The 25870-nt window shown below is 36.2% G+C and overlaps 1 protein-coding gene across 6 annotated transcripts in view; it reads left to right on the plus strand.

Moving 5' to 3' along the window:
- The window catches only part of PIP5K1B (phosphatidylinositol-4-phosphate 5-kinase type 1 beta), a 90335-nt gene that overhangs the window by 53117 nt on the left and 11348 nt on the right, over window positions 1-25870 (plus strand). For all 6 annotated transcript variants that reach the window (XM_058168829.1, XM_058168826.1, XM_058168827.1 and 3 more), the window contains 9 exons: window positions 1207-1324; window positions 4363-4515; window positions 6283-6582; window positions 12750-12961; window positions 13571-13654; window positions 13771-13819; window positions 14442-14526; window positions 16256-16411; window positions 17125-17269. In XM_058168829.1, coding sequence (XP_058024812.1) covers window positions 1207-1324; window positions 4363-4515; window positions 6283-6582; window positions 12750-12961; window positions 13571-13654; window positions 13771-13819; window positions 14442-14526; window positions 16256-16411; window positions 17125-17269 — 1302 coding nt within the window. The remainder of the gene's footprint in view (window positions 1-1206; window positions 1325-4362; window positions 4516-6282; window positions 6583-12749; window positions 12962-13570; window positions 13655-13770; window positions 13820-14441; window positions 14527-16255; window positions 16412-17124; window positions 17270-25870) is intronic.

Genomic DNA, 25870 nt, shown 5'->3' on the forward strand with positions numbered 1-25870 from the left:
CTCTTGTCTGAAGAAAATAGGCAAAAACTAACAACAGAAGAAATAACATCTTTGTAATAAAAGATGAAATTACACTTTGGATATTCAACGACTGGTATCACATTCAGTGTTCTTCTCTTGAAAAGCCTTTTTCAAGAAGAGTTTGATAAACAGTCATTTTTGAAATCTGTCACCTGCAGATATAAAAAATTCAACAGCTCAAATAACTTAAAATAATTATTGTCAACGCAGAGACATCTGGATTTTCTGAGGAAAGTAACATTAAATTACAAGAGTTAATCATAAAAATACAATGTGTTTCACACTTTGTACCTTTGAGGTGATTTATAGAAGTTTCATTAATCTCTTTATTTTGAAGTCATTTTGTTTTAAAGCTAAACCAAGCAAATAGCTAAAAAAATAGCTTATTCTCTCAGTCCTTTGCTTAAAGACTGCAGCTTTCCCTTTATAAATGTCTTTTGCTTGGCAAGAGAATATAATCGCTGTTAACCTTCTAGGAAGGTAGTACAATACAGTCTTGCAGGTTTCTTGATGTCAGAATTCAAACCTAAGGTGATCTTGGGACTGACGCTTGGATTTGCTGAGTTTCAGGGTATAAGAGTTTATGATTCTTAATGCAACTTTTGGAACAAAAAGTAGGGTTTCAGAACAGTTCAGAGAAGTAGTTAGATCTTTTAAGACATCTTTTAATACGTTATATAACAAGCTAAACTAGACTGTGATTTGTTTGCTCTTGACTTTCTGGGATTTTTGAGTCTACTTGCTTAAAAAGAAACATAACAGGAAGCCACACATAACATAATGTAACCTAGCACAGCACATAAATGAGGCTGCATTAGTAGTGTAATATATGGCTCTTTCCAGAGTTTTTCTACAGCATTTGTATCAGTATTTTACTGAGAAATGTTATTGGGGGTGCTGATGTTAATAATTAGCATTTGATGAAGATGTTAGTTGCCTGAAACATAGTATAATCCTGTACATCTTTAAAGGTGTTGGTTTTCTTCAAGAATAATATTGGAAGAAAAGGAGCCAAAAACTTTGATTGATTGATTGATCTTCATATTCTGTTACATTAGTTAATTATTCAGTCAACAGAAGAGTCTGAAAAGGCTCCTATTTTTTTTAGTAAAATTCAAGTTAAGATGTATATATTGTAAATGCATATGTATAGACATAATATTTTAAATTTCTCTTTCAACTCAGTGAAGGAAGCAATCTGACTCCGGCTCATCATTATCCAGACTTTAGATTTAAGACCTACGCTCCTCTAGCTTTCCGTTACTTCAGAGAACTTTTTGGTATTAAGCCTGATGACTACTTGGTAAGACTTATTCCTTCTTTTTCCGCACAGAATATAGGGAACCTAAAAGCTCTTTCTGCTTTGGAACCAGTAACCATCAGTTACTTTGAACTGTGATTGGATTGAGCAATGCACTTGACATTATAGTGAAGAGAATTATTCAGTATTATTTGCTTTGATTCATACGCTAAATTCCATTCATCTGTATATCTATTTTTAATGGAGAAAGGGTAGCAATAATTCTTTTAAATATAGTCTGTAACAGATTGGGTCAGGCAAAGACCCCTACATTATCAAGACATTCTGAAGTGCATAGAGTTGTTAGTTAACCATTTCCATTTCCATTTTCAGCTTTTAATTGCTTGTCCTAAAATTTGATGTATTAATTGACAGTTTACCAACTGAGGTGTGGCTGCTCCTCAAGTCATTATTTCTACTAGAAATATTATAATTGAATTTAAATACCCCTGTGGGCTTTGCTGATTGAATTTTAATGAAGATATGTAATTCACTAATTTCCTTATAATTGTCTAACAATGTATATAAATACATATTTCCTTAGGGAAACATAACCTTTATATAGAAAATTAAGCAACCTATAGAACAGTGTTGGCAAACCTGCCGAAACGGGAGTGCATGCATATATGTGTTGGAAACTGGAAGAGCTGCCGCCTGGCACACATGTGCGTGCATGCGCACCGTCCATCCGGTCTTCCGGTTTCTGGCACACATGCATGTGTGAAGACCAGCTGGCCAGCGCACTGGAACCCAGAAGAGCAATGGGCGATGGCTCTGCGTGCCATTTCCGGCACGTGTGCCAAAGGTTCACCACCATGGCTATAGAATGTCCTTTCAAATGTGCATAGAGCAAAAAGTAACACTGAGTGAACCATGGGAACTGCTGCCATAAGATCCCTATTGAATGCTTGTTCTGAATAGTTAGAAGAGCTGTAGTATATATTTCAGTATTGCATTGTGTTTGCAGCTCAGTGTAGCGTGCAACTTTTCTCTTTTGTACTTAATGTGGCACTTAATAAATAGCGTAGCATAAAATTCAAAACTCGTCGAAATAAAAATTTGTTTCGTTGCCAATAAGTTACTCCTAGCAAAACCTCTGAATCTCATCTTTCCCAAGTCATTTCACCTTTTTTAAATATAGTTTTCAATAGAATTAAAATGTAATGCATCATTAAGTAACATAAATATACTTTGTTAAGTGCATTAATAGGTAAAACAAACACATTTATGTGCAGTGCTGAAACATAATTTAATAGGATGTGACAAGCAGGAAAAAGGGTTTAAAGTGCTGATCTTACATATTCCTCTCTTCCCTTTTGTCTTCCTATGTAACCAGTAGGAAGAACAAAGTTTAATTAACTTTTAGCTGTACCATATGCCAAAGTTATAATTATATATAACTGAAGAAATTCACTTTTTAAAAAATTCTAGACTGTTCAGCCAATAACAAAACTTTCTTCTCGACGTCTTCAGGGAAAGTTCATGATTTATTTTTCATCATGATTCTTGCTAGAAATCTGCCAAAATAAGATTCCCCTTAATTGAGATTTTAGTTGTGTCAGAAGAATCAGTGAACAACCCTGCAATATCAACGTGTGCTTGTTTTTTAGAGCACAGTGTAAAAATAAAAAGTAATATTTATTCAATCTGGAATAAAAATCAGTGCTTAAGTAACATTGATGGCCGCTATTACCATATCTGAGCTTCAACAATTCTATTCTCAAGAAAATTTTCCCAAAACATAAAATACACCAGGTGCACCCTTTACATATTGACTATAGAATTTAATTTTTGATGACATCTTTTGACTTCTCATTGTGCTTTCCTTTTTAATCTGCCCTTAAGTTCTCCTTAACTTTTCATAAATTGTGTACACCTGGGAATATGCAGTTTATTAAAGAGACAATATTTCATATAGAACAATTATCTTGTGAGAAGCTGACTTCTTCCTAACTTCAGTTTATCAGTTCAGATAAAAGAGCTATAATGAAGTTTTCATATATGAATACCTCAATTCCCCCCCGCCCCGCCCCCCCAATTACTTGTATAAGAATTATGCTCTATTTTCTGTTATGGATTGCATCAGTAGAGGCTAAAGCAATTTCTTTGTATACATGATGTACAATGACAATAAAGGCTATTATTATTGTTATCATCATCATCATCAATGGCCATTCTGGCTGCTGAGCACATTTTAAAATACATTAGGAAGTATTCATAATTAGGAATACTGTTTAATATTCCAAAAATATAAAGCAGCTAAAACCAAGGAAATTGGCAGTTCAGAGAGTGTTTTAAACATGATATGCCATTTATTTTTTCTTTTATTCATTCACATTAACCTGTATTCTTTGTGATAAAATAATTTATTCTTAAGTTATGCATTCCAGTTATTTATATTGTTTTAATCTCTGTTTAAGCATAATTTGTCTTTGTCTTTTACAAAAGTGCAAATGAGAAAAAATAGGATTAATCTGGGATCTGTTTTGACCTGAGTTTCTACAGCACCACACACAGAGGATTAAATCTGTTTTTTATAAACCTCAAAAACATGGACTTAAAACATAACTAAAGATATTTGCCCCCAGAGATATTAATTAATTCCACTTTGTCAGATTGTTAGATTTTTTCAGGTTTTGACTCACGTGATTAACCAGGAGAGTTTTTAATAGGTCAGAAATATATTCTATTACAAACAAAAGGAATTGTGTAAGACAATATATATCCCCTTGCAAGTTTTGTTTGTATATTTCAATAAATTACACAAAAAGGAAAAGCCTTCTAAGAAATCTTTTCAGTCAGCACCAATAACACTTGGTGTTCTAACAGTTGTGTCAGAAGTAGCATACCATGTCGTGGAGAAGAATTTATTACTGTTTCTTTTGTTTTTTAAAAAATTAGACCTGACACAGTTGAGTAGACTGGATAGCTTCAAGGACTTTGGTACACAAAGGTCTCCTTGACTTTCATAAAATACCTAAAAACATATTTCTATGTATCCATTTCCCAGACTGGCATTCAATTTCTGTTTGTGTATTCAGTATTCAATTTGCAGTGAACCATTAATAGAATTATCAAATCCTGGTGCCAGTGGATCCTTATTCTTTGTCACTAGTGATGATGAATTCATAATCAAAACAGTTCAACACAAAGAAGCAGAATTCCTTCAGAAACTGTTGCCTGGCTACTACATGGTAAAGATACTCAAGTCCTTTTTTAATGTGATTTCTGTGTGGGTATGTGGGTATGTTGAACTCCCTTGTTCAACTCTTGCTTGTGTTCTTGTGAATGTTAAAAATGGCTTTTTCCCTCTAAATTTGTGATCCTATTATATTGCATATAATAAATAGGAGAAATTAAAAAATAAGATTGAGGTTTATAGACAAACTTTCTTTAATAAGTGGAACAATTGATCATGATACTGATAGATATCCCATTGTATCTGGTTTCATTGATAAATAATTTACCCCTAAAGAACCAAATTATAAGTTTGGCTTGTTAGATACAACTTTCATTTTCTCTGTTTCAAAACTTAACACTGTTTCCTTGGTTAGTTTCCAGTTTTTAGGTATGAAAAATCTTTTTAGAAGCCAAAAATTGATGGCAGTATAGTATTTACTGCAGACTGAAAGTTTTAAAACTGGTCTATAGAAACCTATGCAAAATTTGCTTAATGCCTATCTTAGATATAGTTAAATATAACATGAATGCTATATGTGTATTACTTTCCATTCTTGTTACCCAAATTTAGCTTTAGATCAGGATTTGAAGTTAATAAGAAAATATGGTTATTATTCATTCTAATTAATAATCACTGTTCAATTGGCCACAATCCAACAGTCTTCACCAGGGCATATTCCAAGAAGGAGGAAACACATATAGTTTACTCCAGATGTTAACTTCTCAAATTTTGTTCTCCTTGCACATCCTTTCCAGGCAGGCTTACCAAATTGATACAAAACTTTTAAGCCTTTTTTTTTTTAAATTCAAAGATGGAGTATGCTGTTGAGGGCAGAAGACTCCTATGTAAAACTCTTGATTTCTCTGCTCACCCTGTGGAGAGAGTGAGATGTAAAGGAAGGGAGGAGAGGTATAAGAAGAAAATCATGAGTGGGAAAATGGATTTGTAGGAATAGACAGGAAGGGAAAAAGATGATGAACTGTGATTATTATCTTAGGGTGGTTGCCTGCAGAAAGAGGCCCAGAAGCAATTTACACCCAGTGTTTTGCAAGCTGTAGTATTTTAAAAAGTAGTTTAAAAGAAGCTAATTTAGGGCAGGGAGCTTCCTGTTTTTTCCCCCACCCCATTTCTTTGGTTGAATGAGAGTCACTGTTTTCAGAATGAAACTCAGATTTTATGAATTAATGGCAAGCATCATTACCACTAAAATGGTTTTAAACATTACTGAGGGAGATGTTTTGGTTTATTCCCAATGAAGTGGTTTCATCTTGTAAAGTTAAATGGATCTGTTATTGTTTGAACTGATACAAAGATTAGAATTATATTATTAAAACAATATCTTTATTCCTTTATCAACCCTTATACAAAATCAATCATTAATTTTATCTGAAGAGATTGCATAAATTTATAATTTTAGTAGGTAAAATTGGTATTGCAAAGTTTGAGAAATCTGCCTTAGACCTAAGAGTTCAACCACCTAACTAAAGTTTAAAATGCTTGAATTAGCACATGGACACTTTTTAGTGGTAGGTCCAAAAATGATTCTTTGAAATAGAAATGATTTGCCTATCTATACTTACGTTTCTGTAGAACTCTGATCTGGATTATACTTTTCATCAGGAGTGTCCAACCTTGGTATCTTAAAGACCTGTGTGCTCCCGGAATTGGCCAGCTGGGGAATTCCAGGAATTGAAGTCCTCAAGTCTTACAGTTACCAAGGATGGGCGCTGCAGTTATGGTATTGCAGATGTTCATTGGTATATTTTGTGTTTCTTTTAAGAATCTCAACCAGAACCCAAGGACGCTCTTACCCAAATTTTATGGCCTGTATTGTGTTCAGTCGGGGGGTATTAATATCAGGATAGTTGTGATGAACAATGTTCTGCCTCGAGCACTGAAAATGCATTACAACTACGACTTGAAAGGGTCTACGTACAAAAGAAGAGCATCCCGAAAAGAACGGGAGAAGTCTAACCCCACATTTAAAGACTTGGATTTCTTGCAAGATTTGCACGAAGGATTATATTTTGACTCGGACACCTATAGCGCATTGATGAAAACGCTACAAAGAGATTGCCGAGTAAGTGAAAAATTTTGAGTTCAACCTCTATTATCAAGCTATTACTCTCCTGTTAACAAGGTATTGTATAAACATTGTATGAAGATGTGTTGTCCTGTAGTTTATAACACAGGTCTCCAACCTTTGTCCCTTTAAGACTTGTAGACTTCAACTCCCAGAGTCCCTCAGCCAGCTTTGTTCTGAGAGAGAGAACTCTGGGAGCTGAAGTCCACAAGTCTTAAAGGGACCAAGGTTGGAGACCTCTGGTTTATAAAACCTATGCCATCATTGAATTACTTTTTTTGCTGAAAGTAGAATGCACCTGGGTTGGCCTTCAAATTAAACTGCAATTTACTTACTTTTATTTCATCTTCTTCCTATATTGATGCTTTTTATTATTCCCTAAGGTTGAACATTGTTTGTCTTGTGCTGCAAATTAGTTCACACCAAACCAAGAGTAAATCCCATTAAATTCAATTATACGTATTTATGAGCAGACATAGATAAATTTCCACTTTTATTTAAGGATTATGGATATGGATTAAGATGCATGTGCTCAAGGTCCATTGTCTTTTTTACCCAGATAATATTTTATTCTGTCATCTTTGCTATTTTCACTTAGCTGTTTGGTTACTCTTTGGAGACCAAATATTTTTACAGACATTATTTGTTGTGTTCCAAGTTGTTATTGATCATAATACTTCATTTTTTTGGTCTTTTTTTCCATTCCAAGTTTTACAGTAGGAATGTCCTGTTTCTTTCATCTGTCAGTCTCCTATTTCTTTTGAATCTTCTCATATCCTGCCACGCAATTCTTTGCCCCATACATAATGCCCTGTTATATTCTTCTTCTGCCTTAAGGCATTTATTTCCATTTTGCTGCATTCCTGATTTTTTCATAAGCAAAATTATTTCTCTGTTTTAAATTTTGAGTGCAGAATAAAAAATCAACAGGTATATTAGTACGTCAAGCACGAGTGTTAATCTTGTTACCTTATCTGGAGTCTATGTAGCATTTATTGAAGTTTTGCAGATATATGGATGTATATATTTATGAATAGGTTTAACTATTTAAAAAATGGGGAGTAATTTCAAATTAATTGCCTTAAGAACTTAACAAATAGAATAAATAAATTGATAATAAAATGCATATTATTTAAGAAAATTGAGAGGAAATTATTTTGGTTTAGGAAAAAAAGATTGAAACAAGACAGTTGGTGTGCAATGTAGGCCAGTCCCAGCCACTTTTAAAACTAGATTTCCCCCCCTTATTTCTGAGACTGGATTATGGAGAACGGTGTTGACATATCATTTAGATATACAGGCATAATTTTATTTTATTTTATTATTCGGGTTTTCTCCCGCGTAAAATTGGAAGTGTCTTGGCGACGTTTCGACGAAGTCTCATTCAGTGGTGGGATTCAAATAATTTAACAACCTGTTCTCTGCCCTAATGATCAGCTGGCTAGGTGTGGCTCGGTGGTCATGTGACTGGGTGTGGCCAATTCAACGTCACTCATGTCGATGGGCACTTCGCTTTTGCTGTTATAGTGTACTAAGGGTTAACCAGAGAGGCAGTTTCTATATGCAGGGAAATAAAAATCAGGCTAGAAACACCACCAGAATGTTTCCTTCCTGCCTTCCTTACAGGATTAGCCCTGTAAAGTACAAAAAAACAAAATAAGATTTCTTCCGACAACCGATTCTCCGAATTGCTTAGAAAGTTAACAACCAGTTCTCCCGAATAGGTGCGAACTGGCTGAATCCCACCACTGTGTGTATGTGTGTGTGAGTGTGGGTCTTGCGTCATTCTTCATGTTAGGGAACCGTTTGTCTTGGATTTTAGTGGGGGTTAAAATCTTAAAAACCGAACTACACACTCTCACTAACGTACTAACATCCAATGGGTTCCAAAGAAATAAGATTACCAAACTAATCCATAAAGAAACCCGCCCTTATTGACAAACGGTTCCCTAACATGAAGAATGACGCAAGACCCACACTCACGAGTGCCACACAGCATGTCACCACCGCACATCCACGCGGAAAGCAAACTCAAACCCACACCGATGATGAAGCACGACCACGGACCAGAAGCCAGACCGCAGCTGCATCATTAGCCATTTCAAACCCCTCCAATCCATACATGCAGCAGACTGACACCCACCATGAAGATGTAACACAACCACAAACGCGAAGCCAAACAACAGCAATGCAACTCACCAACTCAAATCTCCTGCATCTCAGACCAACCTGAGCACAACCAGGCCCCCCACAAACAGAACACCCTCCCATCCAATTAGAGCACAGCCAACCCCACCATCCAATCAGAACACAGCCAAACCCCCAACCAATCAGAACACACCTCACCCAATCAGAACACAGCCAAGCTCCCAACCAATCAGTTCAAACCCCCACGAGCAGTTAAAAGGAAGAAACAGCTGCGATCACACATTTCTCCTAGAAGCACGAAGCTGTAAACACCTAGCCTGAAGGTGACGAATGGGATTTCGTCGAAATTTCGCCAATACACTTCCAATTTTACGCAGGAGAAAACCTGAATAACCAAAGACCTACATACAAACACCCGCGAAAACCTGAGAAAAATCTTTATATGATTTTATGATACATAAAAATCATATAAAGATCTATAAACAAAAAAATTCTAAAGGCAATTAAATTGAACTACATTTTTTGTTGAAATTTTACAGAAAATGGCAGTGTCTTTATATAAAAATCTAGATGCTTAAATACTCTCTTGCTCTTCCCAATCAGAATTGACTACATTATGACATTCAGAAGGCTGTGAAAAAGTAAAGTGTTATCCAGCACCGTGCAAAAACTGATTTACAGATTAGTCTATAAAATTACTGGTTTACAAACTTTTTGTTTGCTTGTCAACACAAATTTACATCAATGTGTCATTTTTCAAATAATTGGGATTGAAGTTGAAGACCACTTAGAAATGGCAATTGGCTTACAACACAGCAGTCCCCTGCTGGATTGGCTTGTGATACCACAATGATATCATATTTTACTTCTATTTCAGGCCTTGCATTGGTGGCTTGATGCATTTCAAATTGCTGGCTTCAGTTTAAGGCTTTTTAAAGACTTGGCATCTAATGGCTTCAGGACTGCCTTCTCCAACCAGAGTTGACCCGTCTATATAACATTCCTGAGAGTAGCTGCTGGTTCATGCCCCTAGTTTCATAAAATTGCTTCCTAGTAAGAGCAGTAACAACCATATAGATAGTCCTTGACTTACAATCATTCATTCCATAACAATTCAAAATTATGGTGTCATAGGATGAAGTGGTGGTGACACCACAGGATATGGTGTCTCCATAATTAGGACACTGTATTGCCACCACAGTCATATGATCAAAATTTGAGCCTTAGCAGTCTGGCCTCACTTAAGGCATGAGCCTCAGAGTGCATAGTGACGAGGGTGACTATGGCCAGGACTGGTCTGGGCTGTTTATGATTTCCTGGGACAGCAAGAAGTCCCTTCATACCATGCTGTTTGGAGCTGGGCTTTGGGGTTTGCTATGACTCAGGACTTCTTGCAATCTTAGAGCTGCAACATCCCAATAAGCCCCTTTGTGCTGTGGTGTTGGCCTGACCTGCGACTAGATTTCACATTGCATTGTGATTCAGGGACTTCTTGCAACTTCAGGGTGGCAGTATGCCAAAAAGCTACTGAGCCACAATGTACTCTTTCTTTGCCTCCCTGTGCTTGCATACATGCACTCTGCACATTCTTTTCTTCACCTCCTTAGCTCGTGCTGCACTGCACACACACCCCAACTTGTGTGTGGCCTGCACCAAACCACCCAAGTCTTCCTGCACTTCCTTGCAACAACTCTAGCTCCTTACCTGGGACTTCCTTCACTTCACACCCATTCATCAAGTTACAACGGCAACTGGGACTGTTGATTGCTAAGCAATGTGGATACATGATGTTGGGCTTTATAGCCACATTGCTTAGTGACAGAAATTCCCATCTCAATTGTGGTCGTAAATTGAGACCTACTTGTAGGAGGCTTTGGAATAGCCTCCTTTTGGCACTAGAAGTAGATTGTGCTCCCCTATTATAACTTGCTGGGAGCTAATTAACACTAAATCAATCTGATGAGTTTTAGGAAATTAATTGAGATGTTGCCATTGTGTGGGCAGTTTTACTTTTATTTTCTAATTTTGTATTGATTTACTGTGGATGTTTTGTTATGTTATAGATCTTATTGTTCCACTAACCACTGACAGTTCTTGTGATACAAAAATATCAGTCTAAATAAATGAGTATAAGATAAATCAGATAAATGACTAATAAATAAGAAAACAGATTACTTCCTCTGTTGTTGCTCACCATTCTGTGGTGTAATTGATAGAGATAACCTCATTTTCTCTCTATAAACCCTGAAGAAGTGTGAATGTGTGATCCCCCTCCCTCTTCTTACCAAGTTTCCAAATTTGTTCATCTGTCATTCATTATTTTGGAATTTTATTTATCTCTTGTGCTTGAGATATGATATTGTGCAGTTTTTATCTGCAATATTAGTTTTAAAGTTGGCAAAAAAATAGGCACAGTGTCAGCTTTGGAAGCTATACTAGGTCGAAGGCTTCCACACGCTGCCACTTTCTCCTGTGTGGGAAAGTAGGGGAGTGGGGTTGTGGTACAAGGGATTATTAGACATAACAACATTCTTCCTGCGGGTCAAGGTCAGGCTGAGCTCGCATCTGGAGAAGGAGTGGCTGGAGTGATATCTCGAGATGGGCCGCTTGAAGATTGGATAATGTGATTGGATCATAAGGGTGGGGATTTTGGAGTTTTTGTTACTGAGGGAGGAACCCAGATCCCCAGATTCGGATTTCCACCAACTGTGCCAGATTACCTATGCTAGTAAAAGAACTTTGAAAGATATTTGCTTCAGAGTCTTTTCTGCAAGGAGAGTTTTCTGGATGCTTGACACATAGACTAGGATAGGCAGGAATGAAATTCCAGTGTTCAAATTCATTAGGAAACAGCCATCAAATAATTCTTATATATAGTATAGAGAAAAATGAAATCTTATATGGTTCCTCTTCAGCCTACATTTTTCAAACCAAGATTTCCAATATTTGGATATTTTCTATACTTTAAATTGGGTTATAATAATAGGAGATACATACACCACAAAAACTACTACATTTATTCTCATGTGTCTTTTTCTTCAATCCACTTATATATCATTTTGATCCCACTCTATGGGAGAATGAGGTCAAATTCTCTTTTCATTAATATTCTAAATATTAAAAGGAAGAGGAAAAGCAATTATGTCTCAAATCCTAAAGCAATTTTGTATCAGCAGGAAACTCAAGTTTATGCAGATTTTAGTTTCATAGTAGATTTAATTGATTATACCAACCCCACCTCTCAAGGGATGTTGAAGAAGAAATAAGATAATGGTTCCTTTCCAAAAAAAAAATCCAGTTAATATCCAAGCCTAATATTAATCTATGTTATAAATCAAAGCTTTTTCAGACTTTAGAACTCCTATATTCTGCTTTTGAAATTAGGGGCAATTTTTAAAAAAATTCTGAGAACTCAAAATATATTGCAAATAACTATCTGAAAAATATTCCATATAGTTTTCTCACTGCTATGACAAAAACATGAAATATCTGTAATCTCCTTAAAGTAATATATATTTACAGCAGAATTGTATTTATTACTGAATTGTATGCTTTATATTAAATTTATTTATTTTAAGTTGTTATAAATTTCATCATTTTATGTTAAATAGCATGCAGCTTAAAACGGAGCCCTTCTTACTCCACTAGTGACCTGCTTCCAGTTTAACACAGAGCTAGTGATGTACATTTGTAAGTTAGTTTGTTCAGTCAGCTGTGTATCTTTATAATTGTATTGCAGGGCATCCCACATTTTGCCACCTTCACTCTTGGGCTTTGTATGCTAAGGGTATATTAAAGCAAGAAAACTGTAGTGTTTTTAGACACGAGGGACTCCTACTTATTCTGAGTCTGGCAAAAGAATTTTAAAAACTTAAATTTAGATGTGATCATTTATATTGGGATATCAAATTAAAGTAATTATTTCTCTCTGTTCAATATGTTTCATTTATCTTTCTTGTAAACTCTTCCACCATTTGCAACATAACAGATTTCAGTCTAAAACCATCTGATCCTAGGTGCTGGAAAGCTTTAAAATCATGGATTATAGCTTGTTGCTTGGCATCCACATCTTGGACAGTTCAGCAAAAGAGAGAGAAGGGGAGTTTTCTCAAAATACCTCTGATTCTAAACGCCTAGGAGGACAAAGAGTTCTTTATTCAACTGCTATGGAGTCCATTCAAGGTCCAGGAAAATCAGGGGATTGTGTCATCACAGAAAATACCAATACGTAAGTCTCCCAAAACCAGCCCTTTGAAAACAGAAAGTTACTGCATTTTTAAAATATTTTTCTTCTGTGTACTACATTTAAAGTGGGTCAGAATATCCTTCAGTTGACAAACAATAAAAGATAAAGTCAAATGGACTTAAAAAAACAACAACAAATGTTGCCTGTGAACTGCTAAGAAATATAGTACAGAGCAGATCACTTTAGCCTCTGACGATGCCAGACATAATTGCTGTGAAAGTGTCAGGATCCCAAATAATTAGACCATGGCCTCTTAGTTCATCACCACTCCATCCCTGAAAATGTTGGGACAAAAAATGATTGATTTATCTAAGCACTTTATACATACAAAATCACAGAAATACATCCTTAAATGCCTAGTATTATTAGAACTGTGGTGCAGCTGTTTGAAAAAGAGTACACCAGAGGAATGCATAATTTTCAGACATGGAGAAAAATCCATTTTTGACAATTGTATAGCCCTTACCATATGGTGCAAACCTTTTCACTATATATATTAAGAGGGGAATTTTTAGCTGTTAATATATTTCTATGGTTACTTTAGAAAGTAGGCTTTACAATGACTTGCTATTATTTTGTTGTTTCTGTCAGAATGGGAGGCATTCCAGCTAAAAGCTACAGAGGAGAAAAACTGCTGCTATTTATGGGCATAATTGATATCTTGCAGTCTTACAGGTAAATTTAAAATAAAATTCATTGCTTTCTGTGCAATGATTCAGTTAAAGCAGTATTGTTACCAAAGGGAGGGATAATTGTTCATTAAACTTCTTTTTGTGGTATATCATCATCAGGTTAATAAAGAAGTTGGAGCATTCTTGGAAAGCCCTTGTTTATGACGGAGTAAGTCATTTTAATGGTTTTTAGAATTATGTCAATGGTTTGTGTAAGGTGGAAAGCTCCTTTTTTTGCCTCTATTCTGTTTAGCAATAAGAGCTGCATCTATTTTATGCATAGAGCTTTGCCATCTCTTTAAACAACTATATCTAGAATGTCTTTTCATTTTGGGCGTGTCAGGAACTAACAGAACCACAGAGTTGGAAGGGACCTTGGAGGCCTTCTGGTCCCAACCTTCTGCTCAAGCAGGAGACCCTATACCATTTTAGACAAATGGCTGTCCAATCTCTTCTTTAAAACTTCCAGTTTTGGAGCACCCACAATTTCTGGAGGCAAGTCTGGAAAAAAGCCACTTTAATAACTTTCTAGGGATTGTTGAATGTTTGTTTGTTTATAATTTAAGGAAATATCCCTCAAATTGCTTTTGCAATTGCTTTTTAAAAATGGATGCAATATTCTCAAAATATTACACTACTTAATAAATTAATGGTATGCTAAAAATTTGCCAGTGAAAAGTCAACAGTGAAAAGAAAACACTAAATTTTAGTTTCATGTTCCATTGTTTGATCTGTAGATTATACATCCTCTCCTCTTTTCTTACTGACAAAGCTTTTTTGTTTCTTTGTAGGATACAGTTTCAGTCCACCGACCAAGTTTTTATGCTGACAGGTTTTTAAAGTTTATGAGTACCAGAGTATTCAAAAAAAATCAGCGTAGGTACCATCATATTATGAACTAACTAAAGCCTAACTTAAACTTTATCTTTTTTTTTTCTAGAGGGGCCCCACTTGCATGATTACTTAATCTCTGAAGTTGGACTGACAGTACAGAATATAATATAAGTACTACAGGCTGATATTGTAAATTGCTGCCATGGTAGTTGGCAAAAACCCTCCAGTGTTGGCTTCTTGGAAACTCCTGTTTGCTTGTTGCAAGACAAAATGGATCTTGGATTAGATGGAGCTTTGTTCTGATTAATAGGGTTTCCCAAATTATATACTTAAGTTCCATATGATGATGCTTTCTGTTGCTCAAGTTTATAATTTCAAGTTTACAGTTGAGAAAGCCTTGAGAGGGCAGTTCTGGATCATTAAAATATTCAGGACCACTGAAAATTCTTCCATGAATTTTCAAGATTTGGAGAAAACCAGTAGCTAATTAGAGTTGGTCGTCTGGTCAGTAAGTAAACAAAGATGTTTCAACAAATCATTGCCCAGCTATGGAACAGTAAGACAGATCAAAACAAAACTCAGCCACTTCAGCAGAGGTGCTTAATGGTTGCAAATGGAATTTCTTTTTTGAAAGACATGTAACTGGAATGAAAGGAAGCTGAACCTTGGCTTGATTACATGCACCCAAGTTGAGGTTCAGCTTCCTTTCCTTCCATTTTGCTCTAACCATTTTGAAAGTTTATGGTTAGAGCAATTAATAGTGTGTGAACTTAATTACAAATCTTGTAAGTACATCTAGATATAGATGCTTATAATATTCAATGTAAGGGATATTATAAAATGTGGAAAACATTCTTGATTGTCTTTGAGATTGTTTACACACTACACTGCATACAAGACGCTATAAGACTTATCCTTAAATTCTAATGTGTTACTCCATGATGTTTATGTAATGACGATATGGGCAGATATTATTCTAGTTAGACTGATATGGAAAATAATCTTGTTCATGCCATATCTCTGTCCAGTCCCTTTAATGGAGGAACATGCGTTTGAACTTAGCATTTCTTCCCTGTGCAGGAGATGAAGGTTGGCTGGGTTAGGGGAGAGCCTGGGCTGAATGTCTTGTCAATGTCACAACATTCATTGGCCTGCTCTCTCCAGAGAAGCAGCACCTTGTCAACTAGAAGAGATCTTTAGATGCAGATAACATTTCTTATTTACATAGGAACAGATGAATCTTTAAATATTACCATAAAAATGAATATTATAGCTCATCACATTAAATTACTTACTACAGTTCTTAAATCATTTTGGCTATCCAGAAAAATGAACTAAGATTGAAATTTACTTTGGATTATACTTTGAATCTGGTTTTTCCCCTTACGTTATATGCAAGAAATTTTTTGTCTATACTGCCATAAAGTTGTTTCTCTTGTCTCAGATACATAAATTGAACAAATGCTGTTCATTGTTATAACCTATACTTAGCCTCTTAGTAACGCCTTGCCATATAAAAGTTAAGTTCAAGTTTTATTAACCTGTAATTAAAATCTGCTGTTTCTCACATTTATACTGGCACATACTATGGATTTTTCTGAAGACAAATGATTGTATCATATTTACGATAATGGCAGTTATTTGAGTAAAATCTGTTCAAGTCTCTTTTGGGACATCCAGTGAAAGGAAGCGTTTGCATAATAATGGAAAGTTGGCTATTAAAATAATCTATATTTACATTATTTTCATTATCTCCCTTTTAAAACCCCAGTTTTGAAGTCATCTCCTTCCAAGAAACGATGCAATTCTATTGCTGCTCTAAAAGCTACATCACAAGAATATGTGTCAGTAGTTAGCCAAGACTGGAAAGATGAAAAGCATGATTTACTCACAGAAGGACAAAGTTACTGTAGCCTTGATGAAGAAGGTAATAAGATGCTCTAGATTCCAAAACTAGCATTCTTTGCCAAAAGGAAAAAGTTATAGTTTTAAAACAGAGATGGACATTCTGGTATTCCAGAAGAATAGTAAATAATGAAGCTCCCTAATTCCCTTCGTAAGAACCTCCAGACTCCTTTCAAATTGATTTTAAGTCTTTTGAAAAATAATATCAATTGTATTTAATTATATTTTCATTTAATTAAATTGCATTAAATTCAGCTTTTATGCTAGACTTGCCTACTTCTCTCAAATGAGCCCCCTGCTATATCGACTAAAACTCAAATACAGTCCTTGACCTGAAATAATTGTATACCTCTTGCTTAAACAAATGGAAAAAATGTTTTAAGCTTTTCTGAAGATAATAGATAATAATACCAGATTACCTAAAACAAACCCCAACTTAATATGCATTAAGATTGAGTGTTATCTTAACACTCTGTAAATCAAGATCTTTGGTTCAAAGGCAGAATGCAATAAGGGATTTAAAAGGAGGAAGGCACACCCAGCCACAATATTAATCCATAACTTTATAAACCCCTCATTAATGAAGCTGTGGATGATCACACAAACACAGCATTTTTATACCTCATGTGTGTGTATGTGTGTGTGTGTGTATTTTCATGGCAAGTAAGCCCTTGATTTTTACATATACTAATTTCTCTGCAGGATTGATTTTTCCCCCCTTTTTTTCTTATACAGTATTAGCCTCCCGACATCATCCAGATTTAGTGCCAAGCACAGCATCTCTGTTTGAAGCCGCTTCTTTAGCAACCACAATTTCTTCCTCTTCTCTCTACGTAGATGACCCTTATCAACATGACGGAACTAGGTTTTATTCTAACAGGTAATCTGAATATTCAGTTTTTACTGTACTACGGAAGGATGGATTAGTTTCTCCTCATCTTGCCAGGATCCCAATCAAATTACAGGTAGTCCTTGATTTGCAACCATTTGTTTAGTGAAGTTAAAACAGCACTGAAAAAAGTGACTTATGACTGTTTTTCACATTTATGACAATTGCAGCATCCCCATGATCACGTGACCAAAATTTTACTGCTTGGCATGAATTTATGATGGCTGCGGTATCCCACGGTCATGTGATAGCAAAGCACTTAAGGCTTATATACCGCTTCACAATGCTTTAACAGCGCTCTCTATATTCACCTCTGTGATCACTTTTGGCAACCTTCTGAACAACAAACTCAATGGGGAGGCCAAATTCACTTAACAACCATGCTACTATTATAACAACTGCAGTGATTCACTTAACAACTATGGGAAGAAAAGTGAAATGCAGCAAAATTCACTTAGCAATTCTCTTGCTTAGCAACAGAAATTTTGGGTTCAGTTGTGTTCATAAGTTGAAGACTACCTGTAGCTGTCATACTATTCTAGCAATCTAGAATGGAAACAATTAATCCAAAGTCTCTCAGAATCTGATTAATAGTGTTTATTAAAGGTTTAAGGTTACAACTCAAATGTTCCAGTACTCTTTCACGTGACAAACTTTTAAGCAATCTTGCAAAACTGATTTGGTCTTTTTGTGCATTCTAGGTGCAAATGAAATGAGGCATGTCTATTTTGGGAAGGTGGTAGACTATCTGCTGATAGTTTTGGTAATAGCTGCTAGATTTCTTATTCTCACACCAGCTTGTTAAACTCTGTTGCACCTCAATCAGTGCAAATATTGGTCCTCTCTGGGCTTTTTGGAACCTTATTTAAACTAAGTTCAAGATATTTTTTTCCAAATAAGTGTGCATAACATTGCAGGCTATGTTTTATTTTCCACCCTGTACTGATTAGTATCAAGTTCCCATTTTTTTCTCCCCCATCTAGCTATTGTGCAAGAAATCAGAAATCCCCTAAACTACAGCTTAAAGTTAGCTGTTATTTTCAGAATAGAAAATAAATTTAAAAAAAAAGAATTGATTGTTTACATAAATTCTGCTTGGGAATTAAAAATTAAGATATACTTAATGTATAATTAAGAATATTAAACTCCATACCTCAGTGACTGGAAACCTTTTAAAGTGCTGTGTATCCCTGTTAAGAGATGAGCTAACTTCAGTGACAACTTTAGTTGCTTACATTTAAACTTGTTCTTCTAAATGCTGCAAGAATTTCTGGAAAGCTGCCTTTGAAAAGAAACAGCAGTGTTAGTTTTGGATAAGGAAAAATGGTCCAAATAAATGTTATATATTAAACTATATTGTTGACTTTAAAGTGAAGCTCTTCTTCTACTACATAATATATTACCAACATAAAATAAACTATATATACAGTATAGTTAAATCCTTCTGAAGAGGCTTGGTAGGGAATAAAAGCTGTATAGTCTTCATAACTGTAACTTGTTTTCTTTATCCACCATTTTTTTCTAAAAAATGAGGTCAACTCAAGGCAGCAAACATCATACAAACTTCTGTTTCCTTTCTCAAAGTGGACAACTTGGTTGGTTGTTTCCACAATCAGAATTACTTTTCTTTTGTATAAAAGTGGTGGTGGTGGTGGTGATGATGATATTCTGCCAAATAGGCAGAAACGTGGAATAATTATAATAATTTTCATCCATTGCCTCTGTTAGTTAAAACTGGAATTTTTTAATTAAATAAATGTAGAAATTAGAAGTGGCATATAAAGAGAAAGGGCTGGTGCAATGGCTCAGTGATTAAGACGCTGGGCTTGTTGGCGCCACATGATGAGATGAATCCCCATTACTTGTCCCAGCTCCTGACAACCTAGCAGTTCAAAAACATGCAAATCAAGTAGATAAATAGGTACCACTTTGGTTGGAAGGTGTTTCGCTGCATGCTCTGTGCTGTGGCCTAATGTCTAATTAGCTAGATGACCACAAAAACGTCTTTGGACAGGATTGATGACCTAGAAACAGAGATGAGCACCGCCCTCTAAAGTTGACTAAGACAAATGGAGGACTACTTTACCTTTTACCTATATAAAGAGAAAAGCATTTTGTCAACTCTAAAGTGAACCTGGCTGAAGCCATCTTTTGCTGCCTCGTAGTTACCACGAACCCTGGGAGGAGGAAGGGAGGGGGGGATAAATCGGCTAACAGTCAAAACAAACAGCTTTCCTGTGGGAACCAAGGTAATCTCAATAGGTGGCTGTTGAAGGAGGAGAGGAATGACCAAGCAGTCTGCTAGCAGTTTTCATTGGGCAATGTGACCGGTGACATCTGGGAGGGGGAACTTTTGCTCTTTTAATTAGGTGAAAATGGCGAGAACTTTCAGAGTTGGTTTTCACCAGCTGTGCCGATATGATGTATCCAATAAACAAGAAAAAAGTCAAGGAAATAATTGGCCCATTGCTGGGAGAAAGTGGCAAGAAGATGACAAGCAACAGGGAGAAAGCAGATCTACTTAACTCATATTTTGCATCTGTCTTTACACAAAAGGAAAAAATAATCCACAAAAAACAGATTAGGAACACAAGTTAAAATAGAGGAAAAAATGGTAAGTGAACACCTGTCTACCCTAGACGAGTTCAAATCACCAGGACCGGATGGATTACACCCCAGGGTTCTGAAGGAACTGGCAGACGAGATCTCGGAACCAGTGAACTATATCTTTCAAATATCCTGGAGTACAGGGGAACTGCCAGAGGACTGGAAAAGAGCTGATGTAGTTCTCATCTTCAAAAAAGGGGAAAAAAAACAGATCCAGGAAACTACAGACTTATCAGCCTGACCTCAATACCAGGGAAGATTCTGGAAAAGATAATCAAGGAACGAATCACTGAACACCTAGAAGCAAACAAAGTAATAACCAAAAGCCAACATGGGTTTGTCAAAAACAGATCATGCCAGACTAATCTCATTGCATTCTTTGACAAAGTGAAAACATTAGTGGACCAGAGGAACGCTGTCGATATAATTTACTTGGACTTCGGTAAAGCATTTGATAAAGTAGACCATAACCTACTACTAGATAAAGTAGAAAAATGTGGGTTAGACACCACCACCACCAGATGGATTCGTAACCAATCGCACTCAACATGTAGTCCTCAATAGAACTACATCCACATGGAGGGAAGTATGCAGTGGAGTACCCCAAGGTTCTGTTTTAAGCCCAGTACTCTTCAACATCTTCATCAATGACTTGGACGAGGGGATAGATGGGGAACTTATCAAATTTGCAGATGACACCAAGCTAGCAGGAATAGCCAACACTCCAGAAGATAGGCTCAAGATACAGAAGGATCTTGACAGACTTGAACGTTGGGTGCCATCTAACAAAATGAAATTCAACAGTGAAAAAAGTAAGGTTCTATATTTAGGCAAAAAAATCCAAAATGCACAGGTACCGTATATGTGGTACCTTGCTCAATAGTAGTACCTGTGAGAGGGATCTTGGAGTCCTAGTGGACAACCATTTAGATATGAGCCATCAGTGTGCAGCAGCTGCCAAAAAAGCCAACACAGTTCTGGGCTGCATAAACAGAGGGATAGAATCAAGATCACGTGAAGTGTTAATACCACTTTATAATGCCTTGGTAAGGCCACACTTGGAATATTGCATTCAGTTTTGGTCACCACGATGTAAGAAAAATGTTGAGACTCTAGAAAGAGTGCAGAGAAGAGTAACAAAGATGATTAGGGGACTGGAGGCTAGAACATATGAAGAACGGTTGCAGGAACTGGGTATGTCTAGTTTAATGAAAAGAAGGACTAGGGGAGACATGATAGCAGTGTTCCAATATCTCAGGGGTTGCCACAAAGAAGAGGGAGTCAAACTATTCTCCAAAGCACCTGAGAGTAGAGCAAGAAGCAATGGGTGGAAACTAATCAAGGAGCGAAGCAACTTAGAACTAAGGAAAAAATTCCTGAGAGAACAATTAATAAGTGGAACAACTTGCCTGCAGAAGTTGTGAATGCTCCAACACTGGAAATTTTAAGAAAATGTTGAGACTCTAGAAAGAGTGCAGAGAAGAGTAACAAAGATGATTAGGGGACTGGAGGCTAGAACATATGAAGAACGGTTGCAGGAACTGGGTATGTCTAGTTTAATGAAAAGAAGGACTAGGGGAGACATGATAGCAGTGTTCCAATATCTCAGGGGTTGCCACAAAGAAGAGGGAGTCAAACTATTCTCCAAAGCACCTGAGAGTAGAGCAAGAAGCAATGGGTGGAAACTAATCAAGGAGCGAAGCAACTTAGAACTAAGGAAAAAATTCCTGAGAGAACAATTAATAAGTGGAACAACTTGCCTGCAGAAGTTGTGAATGCTCCAACACTGGAAAAATTTACAAAAATGTTGGATAACCATTTGTCTGAAATGGTGTAGGGTTTCCTGCCTGGCAAGGGGTTGGACTAGAAGGCCTCCAAGGTCCCTTCCAACTCTGTTGTTGTTGTTGTTGTTGTTGTTGTTGTTGTGATGATGATGATGATGATGATGATGATGTTCTTTGAGGAATTCACCTGCCTTGCAGTTCTGCTTTTGGTGGATGCGTTACTCGGAATGCTGACACCTTTGTTTTGTATCTCCATAGCTATTCTGACTCTAAAAACTAGAAAGTAAATTCATTAGTAGAAGGCAGGAAATCCTGGTTTGGAATTTTTACTGTAGTTGCTGTACCGTGAACAGGTTAAGACAGAGTCCCTGTAACAGCTACCGTGTGGGATTTCAGTGCTGACAAACAGATTGAGATGACAGCCAAGCAAGGTGCCCAGAAAAGATATTCCCACATTTGGGGTGGCAGGGGGGCTGGATGCAACATTTCACCTTTAAGTGGGGTTTTCCAATATCACAGACAGAACAAAGGAAGCTGATTTAATCTGGAACAAATGAAATAATTAGCCTTGTTTATTATTGGAATAGGAAGCCCATAGGCTATTCCCAGTCTGCATACTACATTGGGAAATAAAAACAGTATTTCCATATTATTGCCAAGATCACAACTTCTGTACATCTGTGTAATCACAAGAATAATTATTTTGCATTCCAGAAATGCAAAATAATACCAATTGAGCTTATTTCTAAGCTTGTTGCACTGGAATCTTGCTATTTTGTGGGTTCTTACAGAAATGCCTGCCTAGAGAAGGAATAAATCTATGAATAAGTGATAATGCCACTTCAGCACTCTGTTGCCAAGCTTAAAGATTTGTAAAGTATTTTTTTTATTACAAAAGAACAAAAGTTGGTGTTAGATTTTAATTATCTTCTCTAGGAATTATGTAAGATTTTTATATTAGTTTAGTTCTATAATACACTTGAAATAAAATCCCGCGTATGTATTTTCTGTGGAATTACTGAAGCAAATCTTCTTAACATTTCTCCGCGATACTCTTTCTTAACCCTGTGTATTACATTAGAAATTCTTTAATATAATTCTAACTTTCCAGGTGCAAAAAATTCTATTTTAATATGCAAAACTTGCATAGTTATGTGCATCCAATTTGAACAAAATCCAAATATAAAACCACAAAACTTCAGACGTAATTGGATCTTGAAAAAGCAAAGAGCAGTTTCTAAAATTTCAAATCCATATCAATGGTTGCTGCCATCTGGAGAGAGGGGTAGAAAGCAGCTACATCCTGAAAATTCAGGATTTGCTTGTGCCTCTCAAAGGCAAATAGCTTTGGTGATATTTGTTAGGAGAAGAACCCTACATTTTTCACCCTACATTTCTAAAGACTCAAGTTTATTTTCTAGCTTTTATGGCTGGAAACAGCCTGTGCATACTACTACCAGTTGTCACATAGACATTCATGAAGATTCAGAAAGCAGAAAAAGCAAAACTGTGTCTTGGATCCAAAATCAAACAAGCTCAAACTTGTACAGTTCTACCCAAAGTGTGTCTTTCTAGCCAAAATTGGGATGCAAAAATATTTTCCTCTCCCTATACATTCCTAAGGGGATTATAAAGTCAAATAACTTGATTAGTACTTTATCTATGGAAATATTTCGTAATGACTGGGGTTCCTTTCACTAAAGAAATTAATTAAATTGAGATAAATGCTGGTGTGTTTATTTTTCTCTGGCTTCACATTGACTTTCACAGTGGGGGGAGGGATTCTGCAATATTAGGAATTCTTGCAACTAAATAAATGTTTAATTGTTTTCAATTAAAAACCTAATTTTGAAAATAGAAAATTTTAGAAATGTTAAAAATACAATTAAAATTTACAATTAAATTTTTAAAAATGATCAGATACTTCAGATGAAAGGATAATTACTGCAATCAGTTGTTCATTCTAGATAGTTTTGTGTAGATTCTCAAGTCAACAGGGCATCAAGAGAATGCTTATGCTAACTTTTCTGAATCAGTTCTTGATACGAGGAATGCCAAAATGGCAATGTAGAACATGGTTGAAAGTATTACTAATAATATAGAACATGGGAAGTATTCCGTCTCTGGAATTCCTGTGCATTCATTTCTGGACCATTTTAATTACTGGTAGATATATTCATTAATCAAAACAGCTGGTATGAGCTAAAAGCAGGTACTTAACAGAAGCAACAACAATTATATCAAGGCTCTTGTAAGGTGTTTTTTCAAATATTTAAGCCATCAGAAAGATGTTCAAACAGTTGTAGCATTCTGAAAATCAGAATAGCTCAGTGCCTTCTCTGTCCATAGAATACAAAACATACACAAAATTATTAAACAAGTTAGGGTTTTTAAGTGAGTTTAGTTATAACACAGATCAAATAACTTGAAATTACTCCAACTGCACAAATCTTGTGGACCGGAAAAGCAACCCTTTGGACAAATTCTGGGAGGGTTATTTAACACATTTCTGTCCCATTGGAATCAAACTGATTCTTGATGGTTTCTATGGAATGTGAATAGAAAAAAATTAAAATGTTCAGGGTTACTACACTTAAAACCCATGGAATGTAATTAATGACATCAGCCAAGGCACAGTCAAAAAGAACAAAAATAAAAGTAAAGTATGACATCATACATAAGCTCAGGAGAAAGTTCTTTAAAACAATTCAGATTTCAATTATTTTTAAAAATCAGGGTATAGTTTGATATCCACTGGGAGGCTAATTCAGAATGTTTATGTGGTCACAAAAAAGCACTACTTCCTCAGGTCAGCACCCACCCCACCCACCTTCTTGAAAATGTGAGATGCAATATTCTCACCTTTGTAGTTCAGGCTAGTGTTGCTTGGAGTAGGCAATATCCACCACTGTCTCCAATAAATATCAGTAATGCAGATATGCTTCTGCCCTAACCTAGATTTGGTAACACAAAAGAACCTCTAATTGCAATCCATTTTGTTCCAATATAGAGAAGAATATATTGAAGTATCAGTTCCACACATTGCTTCTGGTTAAAACTATAGTGTTCTTCAGAAGAATAATTGTAACATAAATGTAGATTCATAGCCATAGGCTGTTCCAGTGACATAAGTAACCTTATTATTATATGTTTGTATGTAGAACTTTCCATAAGATTTTATAATGCAGGATTCTGGTTTACATTGAAGCATTTGCTTCTATGTAAAAATTCCTTCTGCAAACAGTATTTGTATGAATAGTTTGCCTTTTTATTAATGTTACAGTGCAATTTTACTTAGGACAGCAACTTCTCAATATTCCTTGCATGCTGAAATCTATATATACAAATAACTTACTAGGGCTTTTGTGTGGCTTTTTTGTAGCTGACAATATATCATGCTAACATAGGGAGGATTTTAGTCAGTAAAGATTCAGTGTTCCTGTGTTGGGACAAAAAAAATGTTACCGGTTGGGTATTAAAGACTCAGTGTTAGCAACAGTTAAACTTCCACCGGGTTATTTACATCATAATAGACTAAAACTATTGCAGGATTGTTTTTTGCTTTTATCTTTATTAGTATCGATTTAAGGGTTTACGATTTAAAAATAGTATGCTGTATTTTCCATGTGCAATATGCAACTGTGTGTTTGAGATGCTTCTAACAGTCCATAATTGCAACAAAATTTTTTTTTCATGATTTCTAAATATTATTGTGACTATTGATTGTACCTGGATTTAGGTAACTTTTGCAGAAGAGTCATGGTGGTACACAACAAGTTACTCTAATGCAGGCGTGTAAAACTCAATTTCATTGAGGGCCACATCAGGGTTGTCTTTGACCTTGGGGCAGGGGGCGTGGCCAGGTTGGGCATGACCAGCTCGATGTCACTCGTATCAGGGGGGCCCCTGTGGTGGCCTGAGCACTCCGCTAGTGAAAACAGAGCTCGGGAGGGCCATGCACGTTCCTTTTTGGCTGGCAGTGAGTTGCAGGAGGCCATCACAGCCGAAAATAGAGCTCTGGAGGGCTGTGCGCAGCCCTCCCAAGCTCCATTTTCGCTGGCAGACGCACCGCAGGCCAGTCCTTCGCTGTTTCCAAGACAGCACCAAGGGCCAGATCTAAGCATCCTGTGGGCCGGATCTGGCTCAAGGGACTTGAGTTTGACACCTCTGCTGTAAGGGGAATAGATAGATTTTACCAACT

Source organism: Ahaetulla prasina, chromosome 2 (genome assembly GCF_028640845.1).
Source record: "Ahaetulla prasina isolate Xishuangbanna chromosome 2, ASM2864084v1, whole genome shotgun sequence".
Lineage (NCBI taxonomy): Eukaryota > Metazoa > Chordata > Lepidosauria > Squamata > Colubridae > Ahaetulla > Ahaetulla prasina.